The sequence below is a fragment of the Mauremys mutica genome, chromosome 1 (assembly GCF_020497125.1).
Source record: "Mauremys mutica isolate MM-2020 ecotype Southern chromosome 1, ASM2049712v1, whole genome shotgun sequence".
Classification (NCBI taxonomy): domain Eukaryota; kingdom Metazoa; phylum Chordata; order Testudines; family Geoemydidae; genus Mauremys; species Mauremys mutica.
In genome coordinates this window covers 342,961,403-342,983,866 of record NC_059072.1, presented here as the reverse complement: position 1 = coordinate 342,983,866, position 22,464 = coordinate 342,961,403, and the positions used below count along the sequence as shown (strand labels likewise).

Sequence of the window (22,464 nt, the reverse complement as noted above, 5' to 3'; positions counted from 1 at the left end):
ATGGCCCCACAGTATGCCAACATTTTTATGGATTACTTAGAACAACACTTCCTCAGCTCTCATCCCCTAACGCCCCTACTCTACTTGCGCTACATTGATGACATCATCATCTGGACTCATAGAAAGGAGGTCCTTGAGGAATTCCACCAGGATTTCAACCTCAGCCTGGACCAGTCCACACAAAAGATCCACTTCTTCGACACTACAGTGCAAATAAGCAACAGTCACATAAACTCCACCCTATACCGGAAACCTACTGACTGCTATACTTACCTACATACCTCCAGCTTTCATCCAGACCACATTACATGATCCATTGTCTACAGCCAAGCTCTAAGATACAACCGCATTTGCTCCAATACCTCAGAAAGAGACAAACACCTACAGGATCTCTATCAAGTGTTCTTAAAACTATAATACTCACCTGGTGAAGTGAAGAAACAGATTGACCGAGCCAGAAGGGTACCCAGAAGTCACCTACTACAGTACAGGCCCAACAAAGAAAGTAACAGAACGCCACTAGTCATCACCTAGAGCCCCCAACTAAAACCTCTCTAGCGCATCATCAAGGATCTACAACCTATCCTGAAGGACAATCCCTCACTCTCACAGACCATGGGAGACAGGCCAGTCCTCGCTTACAGACAGTCCCCCAACCTGAAGCAAATACTCACCAGCAACTAAACACCACACAACAAAAACACTAACCCAGGAACCATTCCCTGCAACAGACCCCGTTGCCAACTCTGTCCGCATATCTATTCAAGAGACACCATCATAGGACCTAAACACATCAGCCACATCATCAGGGGCTCATTCACCTGCACATCTACCAATGTGATATATGCCATCATGTGCCAGCAATGCCCCTCTGCCATGTACTTTGGCCAAACCGGACAGTCTCTATGCAAAAGAATAAATGGACACAAATCTGACATCAGGAATTATAACATTCAAAAATGAGTAGGAGAACACGTCAATCTCCCTGAACACTCAATAATAGACTTAAAAGTGGCAATTCTTCAACAAAAAAAATCTTCAAAAACAGACTCCAATGAGAAACTGCAGAACTGGAATTAATTTGCAAACTGGAAACCATCAAATTAGGCCTGAATAAAGACTGGGAGTGGATGGGTCACTACAAAAACTAACTTTCCCCTGGTGATACTCACACCTTCTTGTCAACTATTTGAAATGGGACACCTTGATTACACTGGCGTCATTAGCACTACAAAAGTGATTTTTCCTCCCTTGGTATTCACCCCTTCCTTTTCAACTATTGAAGAATAGCCCACTTCCACCTTTAACTGAATTGGCTCGTTAGCACTTACCTCCTCCCCCCATGGTAAGACAACACCCATCTTTTCATGTGCTGTGTATTTATACCTGCCTCTATATTTTCCACTCTATGCATCTGATGAAGTGGGTTTTAGTCCATGAAAGCTTATGCCCAAATAAATTTGTTAGTCTCTAAGGTACCATAAGGACTCCTCATTGTTTTTGCTGATACAGACTAACACGACTACCACTCTGAAACTTGTCACCAAGTTTGTATAGTGATTGTAGAACCAGACACTTTATACATCAACCTGAAGATCATCTTTCATCCTCCTTCACAATCATCATTGGCCTAGATTTCCAAGATCCCATATCATCCCTCACTATACATTTGGGGCATTTTCCTTTTTGACAATCTGGAGTGCAACCAATGCAATACCTCATGAGCAGGTGAAGTCCAAGCTTTAAAGGCGGGATTTTAAAAAAATGCTTCAGTACTGACCCGAGGCCACTGCCTCTGAAATCAACGTTTGACCAAGTACTGAGCACTTTGGAAACTCCCAACCTATATTTGCCAGGATAGATATTTGTGTCAGTCTTTACCATGACTGACTGGAGCACAAAAATAATCTGGCTGCTTGAAAAGACAAAAGCCCCACCCTTTCAGCTCAATTATATGTAGACATTTCAAATATATTTTAATTGAAATCCACAGTTATGTCCCCAGTTCAGGGAAATGCTTTAGTACATGCTAAAAGGCCCACTGATTACTCTCTGCACCATGCAATGGACAGCAGCGTAGGGCCCAAAGTGCACTATGATCAGACTAACTACAAAACACACTGAAGCCTCTAAAAGAGAGAGTCAGAAATAAATACAACTAAGTGTGACTAGTTTTAGAACTGTGGTGCCACTGGATAGCACTTAAAAGGAAGTAAAAATGTATTATATACCACCATATTCAGTGTCACTATCTCAGTGTAACCTAGTCATTTTTGGTTTTGTTTTAAATTCAGGATCCTTTAGTCCATATTTAAAAACACTCACTCAACGACATCAATGGGAGATTTGTGCACATATATGATGAATTTGGCCCACACAATGTACCAGATTAATTTATAAGTGAACCAGTAGATCATCAGTATCAAGAGTAGACAAGCCAGTGGCTTATCCATTATCTCAGAGCAAGCAAATCCACTTGTGTCTTAAGTCTCTGCTTTGCTGGATAGAACCATCTTACAGTGCAACAAATGAGCATGCTAATTCGATATTTTAGCAGCCCAATTCTTCATTGAGTCAATACCCAAAGCGCTCATTGACTTCAGTGGTCACGACACATGTGGAATGCCTGAAGGATCAAGCCCAGATAACACACTATGTGACTAACAAAGTTTCTTACAATAATAGTGGGATATAACAATAGTAACATATTGTTTAGAAATAAAAGCAAAGGTTGAGAAATGCTACCCAAGTATTTAAATCATGCAGAAATTAACTAATTAAATTACCAGCAGTGATACAATTCTGAAATTCACCAACTCTTTGGCTAGTAAGTGGAGGAGGACACTGAAAAAAATACTATGTTCATGCAGACACAAAGAAGATATTTACCATCTTCAGCACTAAGTACTAATTCTTCTTTTGGAATATCTATTTTTCCTTTATCTGTGCAGGAAAAAGTAACAGTTAGTAAGTTTGCTGTTCAGGAAGGTCGTATGGATTATAGTGGCAGCCACAGAGTTTATCAGAAATAAGGTCAAAATCAGCAGAGCCACAGCCAAGGTTAAATGCACAAAGTTAAATGCTGTCCATAAAACACTTCCTACTTGGATTACAAAATTCAACTAGTTTGCTATAAAGGGAACTCTCTTGTCATTCTTTAATGCAGTTTACCTCAGTACAGTGCTGTACTGATGCCTGAGGTCCTATAGTCAATTACAAATAAGTAACAGCACATTAAAAAATAATAATTATGAGTTCTTATGTCTGTATTTTAAACTAGCGTAAGATGCCTGAATTGGCCAGCTCCTTCCAAAACCCAAAGCTCTATTCACAAATTTCTACGTGCATGAAGTTTCACACATTTTCCCTATTATGCACAGCAATCAATAAGATATTGAAAAATACATAACCATGAACATAGGTGTAAGTGAAATTCTGAACACAAGTATATTTGATTGCATAATTTATATAGGAACTCAGAGCCAAATTTACTGCTGGTGCAAGTAGGTGTAATTCTACTGAAGTCAGTGCAGTTGCTCTCACTTGCACCACTCATTAATTGGGCCCATATCCATTTGTGGGTGAAAGTAGATATTTATCTGTTGCTCCTTTGGGTGCTTACACATCCCCTTATTGTATAACAAGCACAAAGCCCACTACTGAGCAAAGCCATCTGATTAAGACCAATTCAATGCATATTTCTCAGAAGAAGTCTGCTGAGTGGATACATTTACATGAGCACTCCTGTGTAAACTCCATGCAAGTTATTTATAAATAGAGCTGGCTCACAAGAGAAAACTAACCATTGAGAGCATTTCAGGAGGCTCAAGGCCAATCTGGCTTTAAAAACAAAACAAAAAAAACCCATGCAAATGGGAAGACAGGATTAAATGTTTTCTCAGTCACAACCCGGACATTTATAGATTTACAGCTAGTGGCAGAGAAGCGTTAGGTAAATCTTTAAAACTTGCTAGTGGAATTAGGAATGGACATGGCAGTTGCATCCTTGCCTGTCTATTTCCTGCCACTGCAGGTATAATCATTGTTACAAAGATGGCCATCTGAATGGAATGTGAGAGGAGATGAAAGAAGGGATTGAAAAATCATGCCTTAATTAAGCGTGCAAAAAAGAATCTTATTTTATATTCAGCTGTGACTGAGAATGAAATACAGGAATAAGTGTTCAAAATGAGCATGCAGTATTGAAATCAAAACCTGGTCAAAAGCACCATTTAGACTAGAGCACTGCTCCTTACTTCTTCCTTATTCAGAAGTCGAGTTATAAAATATGGTGGTTATTTATTTACTTATTTTGGATGCTCATTCTGAGGATAGTTTTCCTGCCGAAACCCATGGTTGGAATATTAGAGTGCCAGTTGGTGAAGATGTGTGGAAGGATAGTACCGTAAATAAGTATTTTTAAGCTTAGTTGGGGGCAAGGAAGACAGCAGACAAGCTTTGTGCTCACTTGATGTGGCTGATGGAATGTCCTCTAGACTTTTGGAAGGCCTTTGCCTATCTGCACTCCTTTTCAAAGCCTTCAAAATAGGATCTAATTCTTCTGAACCTGTCACGAGACAAAATACATGAACACTGCACAAACAGACAGACATGCCTTTTTAAATGAGAGCCACTTAAGAAATTAATGGCGATTTTTAAACTAACAGAGAGATATTTTTAACCCTTAGCAAAACATTAAAAATTCTAGTTTTGACAACTGTGAAAGACCAAAAGAAAAATGAGAGAAAGGTGCAGATGTATAATCATGGATTTGGAGACATAATGGAATTCTAAATTACTAGGTAGAAATACACGCACTAGCAAAGACCAGCAGGCTCAATAGTCACCGAATTTAATAGCTTATATTACTTGGACACAGGCTTTCAGGAATACATATTTTAGAAGTGATTTAACTGGAAGCTGCCATGGCAGCATTGTATTGACTTGGGGAGAAAAAGGAAATTTTACAGTAATTTTTAAGAGTTATGGAGCAAAAATTTATCCTCCGGTGTGTGTGTTTAGGGCTCCTACTGATCAACAGATGTGCCACGTGATCATTTGGCCTATTGTTTTGTCTACATACACACATACTAGAGGTAGGTAGGCAAACTAATTCAGACTCATTGCTTGAGATGGACACAGCGACACAGCTGTATCTACAAATAAACAAGAGTCTAGCTAGAAAACCAAACCCTGTTATAGAACTGCTTCCTGATGGAGAATATCACTTTGGGTACTAACAGTGGGGGTTATTTTAATAATGGTGATGTGTTTCTATTTGAATTTAAAAAAACAACAACAGAGACCACAATTCGTGTCATGTAGTCCAAACAGCAGCCATAGGAAAACTCAACTGCTACCACCATGGGACAGATTCAGATCTTAGAAGTTAATGGTCTCATCTGTCCCAGTTGGCAGTTCCATGTGCCATCTCATCCCTTCAAAAATCCCTTTCTGCCGCCTTCCCCCACCCTCCCCATGAGCAAAAGTGACCCAAAATGCTTCGCTTTAGCTATGGTGCAAAGCCTGAAGCCCTTGCTCAAGTTTTACTCATTCTTCACTTAGGCCAGAAGTTCCATTGGCTTCAATTGTGTTTTGCCCGAGATAAGAGTGAGGAATTAAGGATCACAGCTGGCAGCTGCTGCAAATTTCACCGGTTTCTCAGTCTCTCCAGTTAAGAGGAACAATCCTGATTTCTCGGAACAAATATTAAATTAACCCTCCATCTGAAGCGACTCCAATAGTTTACTTACATTGGCACTGCCTATCTCATACTGTACAGGAGACCAGAGCCACTCCAGTGTTGCCATCTGTTCCAGAGGTATCTCTATATGAATACTAATTTTTCAGTGGAAGATAACACTAAGTGAACATAGCCCTATGTTCTGGTGCAACAATGAATTGATTAAGGAGGGGTGGGCCTTCTCCTTTGCACACTGTGGTGTACGTACACATCAGAAAGCAGAAGCAAGTATCTGGTTTAGCCAGATATCGCTTGCTAACGGGGCCCCTTTCTTACATCAGCCAGTAAAACACTGTTTAAAAAAAAAAGAAAAAAGAAAAAAAGGCTCTAAAGCCCAAAGTTTAAATAATGGAACTCACTGTTCCCACATTGAACAAACTGCCACAAGGCGAAGAAACAGATGCAGAAAGCCAGACTCTCTCTCTATAGGCATGCAATAGGGTTATTCCAGCCCAACTCCCCATTCTGCAAGTCACACTGAATGCATGTCTTTTCAAAACAGCTGCTGACTCAGGCATTAAAAAAGTTCATTAGAAAAGATGCCCAGATGATTCAGTTAAGAAAATGAATGAGAATCTCAGTCAGGCTTTTGGTTCACCATTCTTAAGGTACATTATCAAAAAAATTCTAGCCATATTTCTTAAATAATTAATAAAAGAAGAAGAATAAATAAAAATCCAGAATCATTGATTTAAGAATTCAAAAATGCTCACAGGTTGAACCTGAAAGATCAGAGCCAAAACTTATGGTGTCATCTTCATCATCATAAGGAGATGCTAGGAGCAGCTCAACTTTACTTATTTTGGTGGAGCGATCATCATCTTTAAGTGGTGTGCTTGGTCTCCTGAATCTAAATGGTGCATTCACTTCAGATGTTGCCTCACTGGCATCTGCTAAGGAAGCGCTTTTATCAACCTCCTTGCCTGCTGCTTCCTCTCTTTTATTTTCATTTTTTATCTCCATCTTATGCATCTTGAAAACAGCCGCGCCATTCTCTCTTTCCTTGAGAAGTGCTTCAGGTGATGCCAGGTTAGTCTGTACTGTTTTCTCAAATGCTACATTTCTTTCAGGGAGAGTAGAACCTCTCACTTCATTTACCACATGATCTTCCTTTACGGCTTTGTCATTTTGTTTCAAAGTCTCTCTCTTGATTGGTATCTTAAACTCTGTGCGATAGCCACCTGAAGCACTTGGACCAGCGAGTGGCATTTTAATGGCTAGACTTCCCTTTTCTGCTTGAGACACAGAGTCATTGGGTCTTTCCTGTTTTCCCATCTTCGTTGGCAGCTGAGATGAAATGTCAGATGCTTCTTTGAGAAGTTTTTCTAAGCAGATATTCAATTCACTGCATTCTGCTTTTGTTGGAGCAACAGTTTTTTCTACGGTTTCTTTTATTTCTTGAGGATGGTCCATCTCTTGTTGGTAAGAGGAATATGCACTCTGATTAGGCTGTGTTCTACCCTGTATTACACTATCTACGCTCTTCAGAGGTGGCGTTTCAGAGGCTTCCTTAAGCAGTTTCTGCAAACTAGCATTAAAGTCTCCAAGCTCAGATTTGGAAGGAGCAACAGCTTTTGCTATGGTTTCATTTACTTCTTGAGGATGGTCAATATCTTGCTGATAAGTTAAGTCTACGCTCTGATTAGGCTGTATCCCCATACTCTTCTGCACTGCATTGTCCATGTTTTTCAGTTGAAGAGTTTGCATTTCAGAGACTTCCTTCAGCAGTTTCTTTAACCCAGAATTAAATCCACTAAGTTCTGCTTTGGAAGGAGCAACGGCTTTTTTGACTGTTTCATTTACTTCTTGAGGATGATTGATTTCTCGTTGGTAAGTGGATTTCACACTCTGATTAGGCTGTATCCTAACATGCATCTCATTGTCAAAGCTTTTCTGTTCAGAGGGTGGCATTTCAGAAGCTTCCTTAAGCAGTTTCTGCAAACTAGCATTAAATTCACGGAGTTCAGGTTTTGGCTGAACTGTTTTTACTAGTATTTCAGTCACTTCATGATGGTTACCAGGAGATACAGGATGATCAATCTGATCCTCTGGCTGAGAGCTTACGTTTTCTCCATTTTTTGCATATAAAGGTAACAGCACTTTAGCTGCCTCTTCATTTGGTTTCTCCAGGCATGTATTGACTGGGCTAACATCATCCTGATATGGAACGGTACTTCTCTCTACAGTCCCAATTCCATTTGGAGCCCCAACCCTTCCTTGGGCAGTAACAGAAGTAGCCTGGTCAGTCTCTGTGACCCGCTTATAATATCTTCGCCGATCTTCTTCGGGCACATTCTCAGACGCTGCTTTTTTACTGTTATCTACATTGTACGATGAAAATGAGATTGCGGATGCTTCCTTAAGTAGTTTCTTTAAACCAGCATCCAGATCATGGAATTCAGCTTTTGGTGGAACCGTGGTTTTTTCTACAGTCTCTGAGACTGCCTCTCCCGGAGGCTGTGCTTCATTCTGGGTCACGACATAAGCAGCTATGCCAGGACGCATTGCCTTTTGGGAAGAGCTTGGAATGATTTCTTCATGAGAACTCTCTCTCTGGATACCCTCATCCGCATCGGCTGCCTGATGCAATGGACAGGAAGCGTCAGATTCCTTAAGCAGCTTCCCCAGACCAATTTTTAGTTCATCAAGTTCATCTTTGGGTGGAATGACTGTTCTTTCTATAGTTTCTTTTACTTCTTGAGGAAGCACTTCCTCTCTTTGAATTGTAGGATAAGTGCTGTGACTCCGTTCCATCACCTTTTCAAAAAATCTTCTCTGCCCAGGCCAAGAAACGGTCTCTTCAGAAATATTTTCTGTTACGTTCTGACTAGAAGAGGATGATATTTTGGAGGTTTCCTTCAGCAGTTTCTCTAGCCCAGCATTAAATGCATCAAGTTCAGTCTTTGATGGAGCAACAGTTTTGTCTACAGTCTCTACAACCTCCTCTTTAGGGGATACTGCTTTTTCCTTGGAGTCTGTGGGAGCAGTCTTGCTCTGCTTTGTTCTTACAGAAACAATTAGGTGTTCATCAATTCCCAATTCTTTTCTTGGAACACCTTTATCACTAGCTGGTTGGAATGATGGTGAGGGTGCCTCAGACATTTCTTTAAGTAGTTTCTGTAAGCCACTGTTAAATGTGCTGTGCTGTTCTTTTGGTGTAACACTCATTTTTTCTATATATTCTTTAACTTCTTGCTCTGGAAGATCCACCTTTTCTTTAGGTTTTGAGATCACTGACTTTCCTACATTTTCCCCCACTATTTGGAGAGATTCTGCATTTTCTGTTCTTGTCAGATTCACTGACCAAAGAATGGGCTGCCCTTCCTGTCTAGGCGACTCAGGTACTTTGAAGTTTATTTTCTTTGTTTTCTCTCTCCCGGGAAGTTGATTTTGCTGTTGAACCATCACCTCTTCTTGGCTCGTCTCTGCTCTGCTTTCTTTAAGTTCCTTTGACTCTTTTTGGTAAGTTACTGAACCAATATTACTTGAGGAAGTGGTTTCATTTTTCATATTGGTCCTACTCTGTGATTTAGGTCCAATATCCCAAAAGCTTCTCAAACTCTGAAATTGCAGTGGGTTGGAAATTTGATTCTTAGACTCCTCATCTATTTTTTCCTTCAAAGACAAAACCTTAAAATTTGGCTTCTGTTGTGTAGAAGAGGGATTTCTGTCATTTTCTGAAGACACTTCTTTCCCATCTTCATACTTCTTTGACGAAGGAGGAGTAAAACCAATTCTTGGTTGCAAATTATTTGCTTTTGGCAATTTTGTAAATTCATTAACCTTACCATCAGACTGAAGTATTTTTCTGGACTTCTCAACAGTATGGTCTGCTTTGGATTTAGCCATTATATCTGGCCCAGTCTTTGAAGACTTTAGAAATTTATCTTTAGATGCCTCGTCATCACTTAATTCAACTCTTCTGAAGGTAACCAAACTATACTTGTTTTGATCTTTTGATTCACTTGATAAGGATGCTGCAGAATCATCAGTGGGTTTTACTTTGCTATTTCCTTTATTGGTGTATTGTACTGTGCTACTAGCTGATGGGGTAGTACTTAAAATGCCTTCCTTATTTGTATGCCTGGGTCCAGTTTTGTCACTTTCCCAGAAGGCCCTAATATCCCTTACACTTCTCTTTTGTTCTGTCTCCTCATCTGAGATTTGTACGGGAGATGGCTGTTTGGATTCATGCTGTGGCAAGACAGGTAGTTTTGTCCTAGGACTACTTGGCTCTAGTTGCATACTTCCTTGATCAGGTAAACCAGGTTCTTTTCTCTCTGTTCCTTTATTATCAAATCCAGTCTGTGACTGACCATGGTCTTCTTCCAAGAGAGATTTGATTGTGCATATTTTCTCTTCCTCTTTCTGAATTTGCACATTAGTTTTCAATAGTGAACCTTCATTTAGCTTTTCAGGAGAACTGAAACTCTTTGAACCTGGTTTGCCTTTTCCTTCTGTAAGAAATGTTGGTTCTTTATACGCTGCACTTTCATCCTCTGGTTTATATAACATTTTGCCTTCTGCAGCTGATTTTTTAAGAATATTTGTTTCATCTAATTTAGTAACTGGAAGATCAGTGACCTGTAAATGCATCTTCTCTCTACCATTTTTGCTCTTTCCAAGTACAATAGGCCCTTTGTTATAGTCTGTTTCTTGAGTCTCTTGACTTACATTTTCTTTTTTTCCTACTTTTATTATCTGTATGTCTTCTGCATCAACTGCTGCAGGTTTCAAAACATTGCTTGGTTTCCCATTATTTCCAAATGACAAGTCAATCAGTTGTGTATTTTCATCTGTACTTGGTCCACTATCTTTTGTAGTTATAACTCTTGTCCTGGGTGATAAGTACAGTTCTTCTTTGGTCTCTCTCCTTTGGGAGGCTACCGATGGAGTATTCTCATCACCAGTATTGGAGCTTCTTTTAAACCAATCTAATACTTTTGATATGGACTCATCAGCTACCTTCATTAACTCAGCAGCATGTTTGTCAGGCTTGGAAGTGGTTTTAGCACTTTGATCCTCAACAAGAACAGGCTTACCTTGTTGAAGATCTGCAGAGCTGGCATTTGGCACCTGAGGAGATTTTGTCTTAGCAGAAAGTGGCTGCTGATCTGTAACATAAAATCACCTTTCAAGGTAAGGAGTCAATAAACGTGATTTTGCTGAAAGAGGTTTTTCCACCCACCTTGATGAAAAAAATCTAGTAGTGCTAGCTTGTTTCCCCTTCCCATTGCTGATTGTTATTTTAAAAACAACTGTTTACATGAAAACAGCAATAAAAAAGCCAAAATAAAGAGTGATATGATAAGGAAGAGGAGTGGTTCTTGGGAGCCTATCAAAGTTTACCACCAATTTGGAAGAAAGGTTGGAATGGTTTTCCTGCCTTTGGCAGGGATGGGTTAGCAGTATCCTGATATGGGGTAAAATCCACAGGATTTCTTCTTGGGGTGCATAAAAATAGTTAGAGCTATTTTTTTGCTTTTGAAATGCATCATATTGCAGGCAAGGTATTTATTAAAATATAATTTGTGGTTTAAGAGACTCCTCTAGACATCCATATGATGCTTCACTTTCCATCAAGTCCCCACTACAAGTTACACAAGCTAAAACACAGATATATCCCATATGCTTGTTCTTTTAGCTTGAAAAAAATATTTCTAGGTAAGAACATTGATATACTGGCAGCACAGCAATGAAAATAGGCTTGTAGAATAAAACTTGAGCAATTTATGAATGAGTAAAGTCTTAATCCAAATTACAACCTTACAAAAAGTTCACTCTGCAGAAACACTTACGTTTGCTTAAAATTATGGCATTTTGATTCTAACTCAGAAGTGGATTTTTCATCATTTAACTACCATGCTTTTTATTTAATCACATGTTAAAAAAAATCCCCAAATCATAGTTCCATTATTACCACTAACAGACAATAGTGGACCAATTTCTTCAGTCCTTATGCAGGCAAAGCTAGCATAGACTTCAAAACAGGAGTTTTGCCTGAGCAAGTATATGGTTGGTCCACCACTGTCTCTCTCTTGTTGCTAATAAATATGCATATACACACTTTAGCCTAGACATATTAATCAGTTTCTGTTTAAAAAAAAAAATCAAATCGAGCATATTCCCAAAGACTGAATGTTCAGACAATGCCTAGCATGTGGTTTAGTGTGTGAAACTGGTAAATTAGTAAGCAAGCAGAAATATTCTGGATAATACAGAAAGCTCTCTCTCTCTCGTGATTGGAATATTAATGAGCAGAGTTATTTATGACTGTTTTCAAAATTGTTATTTACCCTTCTCAGTATTAACCCATTTGATTTGTGTTGTTCTCTTACCAATAGTGTGTTTGGATGACTCCAAGTCAGGATTCGGGGACTGTTTGGATATGTTTTGAGACAATGTTTCATCAACAGTTTGCACTTCCTGGACATTTGGTGAGATATTACTGAAGGATTTCCTTGGCGTTACAGGTTCCATAGGAAGACTTGTCTTAAGCTGCAAGGTTTCATTAACTGGTAGGCTTGACTTGTTAGCATCAGAAGAATACGGTGCTGATGTGTCTTCTTGGGAGACATCTCTGTCTCTTGAATTAACATCTAAAGCAGAGGATTGGGAGCGTGGAGATTTTACAGGGAGGGTTTGTTCATTCTGAAGTGCATCTAACCTACTACTGTCATTTTCTGCACTCTTAACATAGTCTGATTCCAGTAAGTCAAACTCTCCTATATCTTTGCCATGTTGCAGCTGGGGGCTCTGAAGAGGTTGTTTTGTACCTATACTGGAAGAGAACCTGACCTGTTTTAGTCTTTCCAGTGAATTTTGTGAGGGGTCTTCTGCAGGAGGATTTGTCTCAGCTACTCTTTCGAGAACAGTTGAAGATGGCAAACCAGTCTTACTCTGATGGTCAAAGATCGGATTAACACGAAGAACTTCTGAATCAGTGGAACTTGAACTTGAACTGCGTTTCAGAATGCCCCTCGGTGGTGTACCAGCACCACTAACCCAATCAGTCCTTTTAGCAGGTTTGGGAAAAGAACCATCTTTCTCCAGTATGGGATCTGTTATTTTGTAGATGACTTTTCTAGCTTTTGGTACAGGAGGCTGATCTGCAATTCTCTGTGACTCATCAATTTGTTCTCCAGAAGCCTGCCTATGTTCCTCTGACCTACTATTTAGTATGTTTCTCTTGGATTGGGTCTCCTTTGAAGCTGACAGTGTGTCTGCAAGACAAGACATGCATACAAGGGAAAGGGTAAAAACATACTGCAAAACAGATCTCAAGCTTAAGAACATGCATTTAGTCAAAGCATCAAGTGTTCTACACAGGAAGACAAGGTGAAGACATTCTTGCAGCTCTAGCATGCAATGCAAAAAGACAAGACAACTAACAGTCAAAGCATTCAGCAGTATAAAAAGTACGCACTCTTGGAACAAATATATTGGAAAACTAATAGATTATCAAACTTTATATTAAATTTAACTTGTTTGTATTATAGAGTGCTGACTAATAGAACATTCCTACTGCAGAGAAACATAATGACTCAAAGTTAGAGCACAGTAAACCTTTAATCAACTCAGTTCTTATACAGCTCAATTATATCAGCATGTCTTGTGTTTCTATCAATTTTTGTAGACTGTTTTCAGGGTTAGATGGAACTAAGTAAAACTTGCCCACTCTGGACAAGTATTTTAAAAAAATGCAAGTAGTATACACTTGTCCTCTTCCCCCATCAGCAAGCATCCTGGCAGAAAGCATGTCAGTAATTTTCATGCCTGGGCTGGCAAACTCATTACAATTTTGAGAGCCTGAATTAAGATACATCATTTTCTAGCTCCTGTTTGGTTAGGAATGATATTTTGGGAAAAGAGAGGAATCTAAAAAACAGAACTAAGGAAACAAGATTGACAAAGATCCTGGGGGGTTTTCTCCTTCCTCTTCAGCATGGAGCACGGGTCACTTGCAAGTTAAATAGTGGATTCTCTGTAACTTGAAGTCTTTAAATCATGATTTGAGGACTTCAGTAACTCAGCCAGAGATTAGGGGTCTGTTATAGATAGAAGTGGCTGGGTGAGGTTCTGTGACCTGCAATGTGCAGTATGTCAGACTAGATGATCATGATGGTCCCTTCTGACCTTAAAGTCTATGCGTCTAACAACCAACAGGGGGACAAGATCAAATGTTGGGACTCCAGCTTGATTCCCCTGCTGCTGAGTAATAGCAGCAATGATTGGCACTGCAGCAAAGACAGAAAAAAGAATATCTTAAACTGCTCTCTTACTGCTGAATCACCAAGAGGCTTGTAATATGGAAGTGGCCCTTCTCAGCTGGATGGCTACTGGAATGTCTACACTGCAGACAGACACCTACAGCTGGCCTGGGTCAGCTGACTCAGACTGAGGGTCTGCTTTATTGCAGTATAGACATTCGGTCTTACATTAGGGTCCTAGAGCTTGGGCACCAGCCCAAACGTCTAAACTACAGTTAAAGAGCCCCACAGCCTGAGCCCCGTGAGTCCAAGTCAGTTGACCTGAGCCAGCAGTGGGTTTTTAATTGCAGCATAGACCTACCCTCGATGACCTAATGCAGGTTTAGGGTTGGGGTGTGGATGGGGGAAAGGAGTAGACAGATCACATTATTTGGGTGAAACATTTTTCTTAATATCTTCAAGGGGGTCACATTTTTATACATGCAGATTTAAAATGAACAGCTTGAAGAACAGGCTGGAGAGAGGCTCATAAAACAACAGGTAAAATTCTGCCATGTCTTGCTTTATTTGCAGGATTTTAAAAAGGTTTTCCCCCCTAGAAAATGTATTGTGTGAGAAAAGCGACAGTTACCTTGGTCACAATACCCAGAAGAATTTCAGAGTCCACAGAGATTTAAAAAAATTATTTACCCTCATTTGGCATCTGAGATAGGCCAATTGTTCCACTTTCTGAGTCCCTACTTTTTATGTTCTGTACTGGTGCAGTGAAGTCATTAAATGGATTTTTCCTTTGCTAGAAAAGAATGGACATATCATTTAAGTCATATGTTTAATGGCATTAACAGAAACATGAAAACGCAGTGATCTCACCCTTGCAGAATAAGGTTTAAGCAGGCCTCTTATAAGACAGACTGAGGACATGGCAAAATAGTGAGGGTAAAGGATTGTCAGAAGTGCTTGGCTTAACTCTACTCCCTTTGAAGTCAGCAGGGCATTTGAAAACCCCACCTTTGTGAAGTAGGCTACATCTATACTTAAAAACGGTACAGCAGCACAGCTGCAGCGCATTTCACTAGAGACACTACAGTGACGGACGGGATTCTCCCGCTGTCATGGTTAATCCACCTCCCCTCAAGGCGATAGTTAGATCAACAGAAGAATTCTTTCATCAACCTAGCACGGTCTACACTAGGATTTAGGTCGACTTAACTACGTCTCTTGGTGGATTTTTCATACCCCTGGGACACATTGCTATGCTGATGTAGATTTCCAGCACAGACCAGCCCTTAGGGCTTGTCTACACTACTGCTTATGTCAAATTTATTGTATTAATTTAATTGGTTGTATTCATTTAGTAACTTAGGGCATTTACTTTATTTTAAAACTCTGCTATGTGGTAATAAGGAAAGCCCATTTGTCAAATATTAGTTAGTGGTTAGGATTAGAAGCAGAGTCTGCATTTTTGTTGCTTGGCAACTATAACTTTAAGAAAGTTAGTTTGTTGTTTGCTCTCTTCCTACTACAGATGTAATTTACGTTGCTCAGGGGTGTGAAAAAACCACCACCCAAGGGTCGTAAGTTTACATCGACTTAAAGTGCTGTCTACACTGTGCTACGTGGGCGAGAGACGCTCTCCTGTGTCTTCACTAGATGCACTACATCGAGGCAGCTGCACTGATGTAGCGCGGTAGTGAAGACAAGCCCTTAGATAGCCTCATTTCTGCTACTGACTCCCAAAAGTCCTATGAGAAGATTCAATTGAAACTGGAACAAAGCAAAATGGAGGCAATTTTCTCAGGAGGGTGAAGAGGTTGCTATTGGCTACATATAGGTAAGGGATGAAGATTTTCTCTCTGCCACACAAACAGGCTGAACAGGAATCAATCCATCACTTTATACCTCAAGTTTTTATTCTTCTGTCCAAATTCTTCCTGGTTTTTAGTGGAGTGGCGAAGTGGTAAGAGAATAGCTTTAAAAAGCCATCTCTAACACACCAACACTGAACCTACCTTTCCTGGTGACACAGCTACCTTCTTTGAGCTTTCCTGTGGTGTGTCTAAGGTTGCGTCCACTGCATTAGAACTACAAGAGAACAAGAAGTTGCTTAGCATGAAACCAGCACATTGCTTCAAGCCTGTAAAAATGAAAATTAAGCTGCCATATACTTATAAAAAACTCTTGACATAGATACTGTTCCATTCCCCAGTTTGGTTTACCATCCCTACAACAGTTGATGTGCCTCATCTACTACATTTGAAGTCTTTGTTTCAGATAAAATATTACAGAACACCATTTTCAGAGCCAATATAAATTCATTAAACATGCTCTTGATTGGTTGGTTGCCCTATAGCTAAGGAGAAATTAAACAGCAAGGGATGGGAGAGTGGATCGTTTTTAGTAGTAATTTTTGAAGTATTGCATAGGCCAGGGGTTGGCAACCTTTCAGAAGTGGTGTGCATCCGACGAAGTGGGTATTCACCCACGAAAGCTCATGCTCCAATTCATCTGTTAGTCTATAAGGTGCCACAGGACTCTTTGTTGAGACTTCATTTATTCACTCTAATTTAAGGTTTCGCGTGCCAGTAATACATTTCAGAGTTTTTAGAAGGTCTCTTTCTATGTCTATAATATATAAACAAACTATTTTTTGTATGTAAAGTAAATAAGGTTTTTTAAATGTTTAAGAAGCTTCATTTAAAATTAAATTAAAATGCAGAGCCCCCCAGACCGGTGGCCGGGACCTGGCAGTGTGAGTGCCACTGAAAATCAGCTCGTGTGCCGCCTTTGGCGCGCGTGCCATAGGTTGCCTACCCCGGCATAGGCAAAGATATTTTTTTTAAAAATTAAGATTATCATCCCGTTCTGAGGTTATGTAATCAGGCCAGGGATATGAAGCAGCAGCTGTTTTCAATAGGTGGAAGCAAACATGGATAAAGAGCTGTCTGCAGGGAGGTTTTGGGGTTGGATCCCACTCGCCACCCTGAGAGTGCACGCAGTCAGGGTGTCCCTGCACACACGGGGAATGGAGCAGGGGGCCCGGGAGCAAGGGCCAGAGAGCAGAATTGGGATTAAGCGGCTGCCCTGCAGGAGAGGGAGCAGCAGAGGTCCCAGCTCAGCACAGCCAGGGGAGGGATGACTCCCATCATGGCAGTCGGGAGCAGCTTCCCACCTGTCAGCTTTGTTCCCTGCTCTGGGCAAGCTCTGCACAGAAGCAAGGAGAAGCTGCTGTCGTGAGGAGCAGGAAGGGTGAGCACCCTCAGCCAGGCAGTAATGGTGCTTCCGGATGCTGCGCTGGCTGCCTGCCTACAGCACAGTTCCTCTGGGAGCGGGAACTCAGATACATCCGGTGGACTCCCGGGACCCGAGTCAACCAGGGCCACGTGCAATCAGGAAAGCAACAGGACTCGGACCCAAGGTCCCAGCTTAACATGGGCCAGGATCCTCCAAACCTTCAGGATGCAGGGACCGTAAGTCCAAGCCTTAGGTTAGCACAATGGGTGTGGACACAAGGGGGGTTACGCTTGAGCCCAGGTTTACACAGCTGTGTAGAGATACCCACAGAAAGTTACGGACAGTGCTGAGTGGAGCAAGAGTCCAGCTTCCCTGCCATAATCAATGTATCAAGTCATTCTGGTAACATGCTCAGATAATGCAATGGCAGTGGTCACCAACCGGTCGATCGCAATCGACTGGTCAATCTTGGAGACTCCCATTCGATTGCCATCTCTGGCCGCTAAAAGTCTGGTGGTGTAGCGGGGCTGCCGCTAAGGCAGGCTCCCTGCCTGCCCCGGCCCCACGCCGCTCCCGCAGCAGCCAGCATGGCCCTGCAGCCCCGGGGGAGGGCAGGGGTCTCCACACATTGCTCCTGTCTGCAGGCACCGCCCCCACAGCTCCCATTGGCCGGGAACAGGGAATTGTGGCCAATGGGAGCTGCAGGGGTGGGGCCTGGAGAGGGGCAGCACGTGGAGCCACATGCCCGTCCCCAGGAGCCGCAGGAGCACATTGGCCCCGTCCAGGAGCTGCGTGTGGTTCGGACAGGCAGGGAGCCTGCATTAGCCCTGCTGCGCTGCCGACTGGGAGCTGCCTGAGGTAAGTGCTGCCCGGCAGGGTCTCGCACCCCAACTCCCAGCCCTGAGCCCCCTCCCAGAGTCAGCACCCCATTCCCCCTCCTTCACCCGAACCCCCTGCCCCAGCCCTAACCCCCTCCTAGAGCCAGTACCCCATACCCCCCTCCTATACCCCAACACTCTGCCCCAGCCCAGAGCCCCCTCCTGCACCCCAACCTCCTACCCCAGGCTCAACCCAGAGCCCCCTCTCACGCTGCGAACCCCTTGGCCCCAACCCAGAGCCCGCACCCCCTCCCGAACCTCAACCTCCTGCCCCAGCCCAGTGAAAGTGAGTGAGGGTGGGGGAGAATGAACAACAGAGAGCAGGGAATGGAGTGAGTGGGGCAGGGCTTCATGGAAGAGGCAGGGTAGATCCTGGGTTGCATTTAAATTCAAAAAGTGATCTTGTGTGTAGAAAGGTTGGAGACCACTGCGCTATGGTAACAGCAATAAAATGCCTACAAATGGAGAGCAGAGGAAGAGAGAAGGGGCTTATAAGAGGAAGGTTATAAGAGGAAAAGATTTCCTTATTCTACCTGATTTTGTCACTCCACCATAAAGCAGACCCTAGAGGGACAGAAGTGGGACTTAGTCACAGAGGATGGACAAAGATTTGGAAAACAGGTTATAGGGCACAATCCTACATTGGCAGGAGATTGACTAGACAACCTTGTTAGGAGGTCTTTTCCCATCTTTAAACCTCTATGAATCTATGGCAATGGCTCAAATCCAACCCAGGTCAGTAGCAAATGTGTTCAGCAGCCTGTGAATTAGTCCCGGTCAGCCTCACAAGAAACATCCCAGAATTGGGGTGCCCTTTGCTGGCAGGCTCAGCAGATAGGTCAAGGATTGAGAGGGCACAAAGTGAATTCATCTGATCTTAGTCCTCCAAAATCAGGGATAGGCCACAATGGCAAATGTATGTGGGGAAGTCTCAATTGCTGCTGCTAATGCTGTACCTGTTAAATGGATAAGCAGAAGATCTAGCCCCTTTTGTACATACTAAAGCCATTTGCATTTTAAGAATAAATTTTGGGGCAGACTCTAAGATTAGTGTTCGCAGACAGTGTTATTTATCAGCCCAGAGCGCCTTTTCAGGATTAAGAAATTGATTTTTTACACAATGATTCAGAATATAGAAGGGAGAACCTGGACTCTGCCCTTCCTTAGGTGGCATATTTTACACTCTCGATCTATTGTAAGACAGAGAAAATATTGACAGATTGAGTCATTCTGTAGAAATTCCTTCTGTGGAAGGTTACACCCCCAAAAACACACTTCACACACCCAGCTCACAAAAGGTTATGATAAGCAAGAGAAAGTATCATGGGAATTGAAATACCAAGACAAGCACTAGTTACAGCTTGGTTATTGGAGTTAGTCATTAAAGAGAAAAAAAGGAGCACCACCCTACAGCTTAAGTGTCCAAACCTAAAGAGCCATATTCTGCTATTATTAAGTCCAGACTAGACCTGAAGTAATGCCACTGACTCTGATGCGTTCACTAGTCTGAGAGCAGAATTTGGCCCTCGGTCCTCATACAGGGAGTTCTCCCAATGAAAAGGATTGATCTGTCCTAAGTCATTCATGGTCATAAGTGCAGTTTGTCTCGATTTAGGGATTTTGTTTTTACATTTCCCATCTACATCTCCCCCAGATATGCTCAGGGCCAGATCCTGAAGTCAACAATTGTTTTGTAAAGACTGAAGACCGGGTCTGTAGCCTGCACCATTCTCTACTCAAAATATTGTGATTGCTATCGAAGAGTAGCAGCATTTTCAAAAGCACACTAGCAACTGTGGAGCCTAAGTCCCATTAGCTATCAGTCACACTTTAGCTAAATGCCTAAGCTACTTTTGAAAATGGCTCTGGTGTTTTTGAAACATTTACCCTATTATCCTGCAAAGAGACTCCAAAATTACACTAGGTTCACATTTCTGATTACAGCCACGTCTCAGAGAGAGAACAGTCAGTTGCCCCTTCCTTCCATTCTGAAATACATAAAAACGAACACGTCTTCAAGGATCTATTGTCTTTGAAGACTGAACCAAATGCTTCCAGTATACAGGTTTGCCCCTCCTGGCACTCTGGCTAGGCTGCTAATCCAGCATGTCCTGGAATCAGCTTTTCCCAGCTGCTATTGATCAACTCCTGCCATTAGGAGTGGGCACACAGCCAGGTCAGAACAGTACTTCAGAAGAAGTCCACCCTATAGGGGACAGAAAAAAAGGCAGTCTTTAAAGGGTTGGTCTCTCCCTGCATTTCCCCCAAAATCAATGTTGTGTGCTCGCCTCATATATACAAAAAATAAAAATGTGGGTGATAGTTTAAGTGATGTAGTGCACTTCTATCACTGCTACTTTCCCTTGCTTTAGCCACATATTTTGGAGGGCAGGAGTTGGTGTTTGCATCTATGTTACATAAATGTGTAATTAAATACTGGGCTTTGGCCTATATATTGCAATTCATTCTCTGGGTTCTGTCTCCAAACACTTCCATTAGCCATTCTGCACTGTATAAGTTTGCTTTAGAAGTGGCATCATGATGTGGGAGCTAGAAAACCTTGAATTCTAGTCCAGTCTCTGCAATCAGCTGTAATAGTCAACAATTGAAAAAATGAAAGGTACTGTTCAAGTGTTGAGTATTATAACTAGTTCAACTGCTGTGTGAATTGGATGGCGCTCTCTAGCCAATGGAACTGCAGTGTAATAGGAATTACAGGCCTATGTTCCCCACTGAAGGACACGGGGCCAGGGCAAGTTCCATTACTCTCAAAGTGTCTAAAACTCTGACATTTTCTGACATGGCTGGAGCCGTAAACAGGAGACCGATATGGATCGTACAATTTATTCAGCTTCACACTAGTTTGGAACTATGACCTGAAATAAAAAGGTCATTAAAACCTCCCCCCGCCCCTGGAGAAAAACAACTCTACAATATGTGAACCAGTTGCAGCTGCTTTCAGAACTAGCCCTTTACATCCATACAGAAAGAAAAAAGAAAACTAAATACCATAGTTTGTTGCGATGAGCATTTAGGGAAAAACCTACAGCTTTTTAAAAGTGTTGAGATAGCAGCTTACTTGCTTAAAAAAGAAAAAAAAAACTAGTTAAGTTTGACATATCACCAAATACGGTTAAAGAGAGTCTCCTGGCAGTTTCCTGCCAAAAGTCTGTCCTTTCAATCAGTCCCATAGCAGGTCCCTGACCAATACGTGATCCGCATTGTGATAGTACAAGTAGTACTGCACAAGGCTTTTGTTGGTTTCAGAATATAGTTTTGCTTTCCATGATCACTGTACAATTAACAGAAGTGGGCTACTCAGGTTAGCATTTGAGAAGTGGTGGAATAAGCTTTTATGATTAAACAACATGAAAAGGAAAAGCAGCAGCTATCCAGTACTCTCCATAAGTGATAAATAATTTGTTATTCGTTCATCTTTTAATGCTACGAACCAAGTGAAGAAAACTAATTACAGTAGCTAACAATGTCAATTTTAGCAGCAGCCTTCAATACGTCTCTTAGGTATCTGCTCCACAGACCATCATAATTATCACCACTGTTAAACTTAAATTATTGGAGGAGAATTGCTATTGCAAAGCAGCTCTGGCATTATCATTCCTCAAATTTATTTGACCCTTTTCAGTCTGGTTTTAGGTCTGGGTACGACACAGACTATTCTGGTTTCACTGGACAACGATCTCCTTTTGGAGACAGCAAAGATCAGGTATCTGTGCTGAATTTGTTAGACCCATCAGCAACCTTTGATGCTACTTACCACTTGGGCCAACACCATATCTGCAGGCCATGGAAGTGGGAGATGGAGCTGCACTTGAACAACTGTTCTTTTCAGAATTCTAGTCTGTAATCTCTCTCATTTAATGTGTGGCTGAGGCTGCTAGAAGATACAGATGTTTTGGGCTGCAGTGTCATCATCAGACAGATACTCAGCTTTACATATTTTTCCATTGGACCTAGTCAATACAATCTCTCGATTGGCCCAATCTCTAGGATTAAAACTAACTGTTTGAAGATCAACCCAGAGTAGATTAAGGTAACATTGGCAGGCTGGGAGAAAACAATCAATCAGAAGAATTATTGTTTGTATTATGGTAGCACCCCCAGCCTAGATGAGGGCCACATTATGCTATGCACAATACAAACTTCTTGTAGCAAGCTTTGTCTGTTACAACGAGCTTAATCAACACAAGACAGAGATAAAATTGCTTGCTCACTGTGACAACTGGTCAATGGTATAAACCAGGAATAGAACGCGGGTCTCCTGAGTCTCAAGTCCAGCATCCTACCCACTGAGTCATGCTGGAGGTAATAGCTGCCCTTTCACTTGACAGACTATGCTCACCTTTGGTTACTTTGTTCCCAGTCTAGAGGTTTTGTTGGTTCC

At 41.7% G+C, this 22,464-nt stretch overlaps 1 protein-coding gene across 3 annotated transcripts in view; it reads right to left on the bottom strand.

The window, feature by feature from the left end:
* Nucleotides 1-22,464, bottom strand: part of SYTL2 (synaptotagmin like 2) — an 82,077-nt gene that overhangs the window by 17,605 nt on the left and 42,008 nt on the right. For 2 of the 3 annotated variants that reach the window (XM_045020483.1, XM_045020491.1), the window contains exons 1-3: nt 6,457-9,268; nt 4,469-4,567; nt 2,890-2,943 (exon numbers count right to left, since the gene is read on the bottom strand). In XM_045020483.1, coding sequence (XP_044876418.1) covers nt 2,890-2,943; nt 4,469-4,567; nt 6,457-9,253 — 2,950 coding nt within the window. In that variant the 5' untranslated portion in view covers nt 9,254-9,268. Of the gene's footprint in view, nt 1-2,889; nt 2,944-4,468; nt 4,568-6,456; nt 9,269-10,785; nt 10,858-12,081; nt 12,967-14,643; nt 14,747-15,962; nt 16,036-22,464 lie in introns of those variants that run through there. The other variant, XM_045020493.1, reaches the window with a different exon arrangement.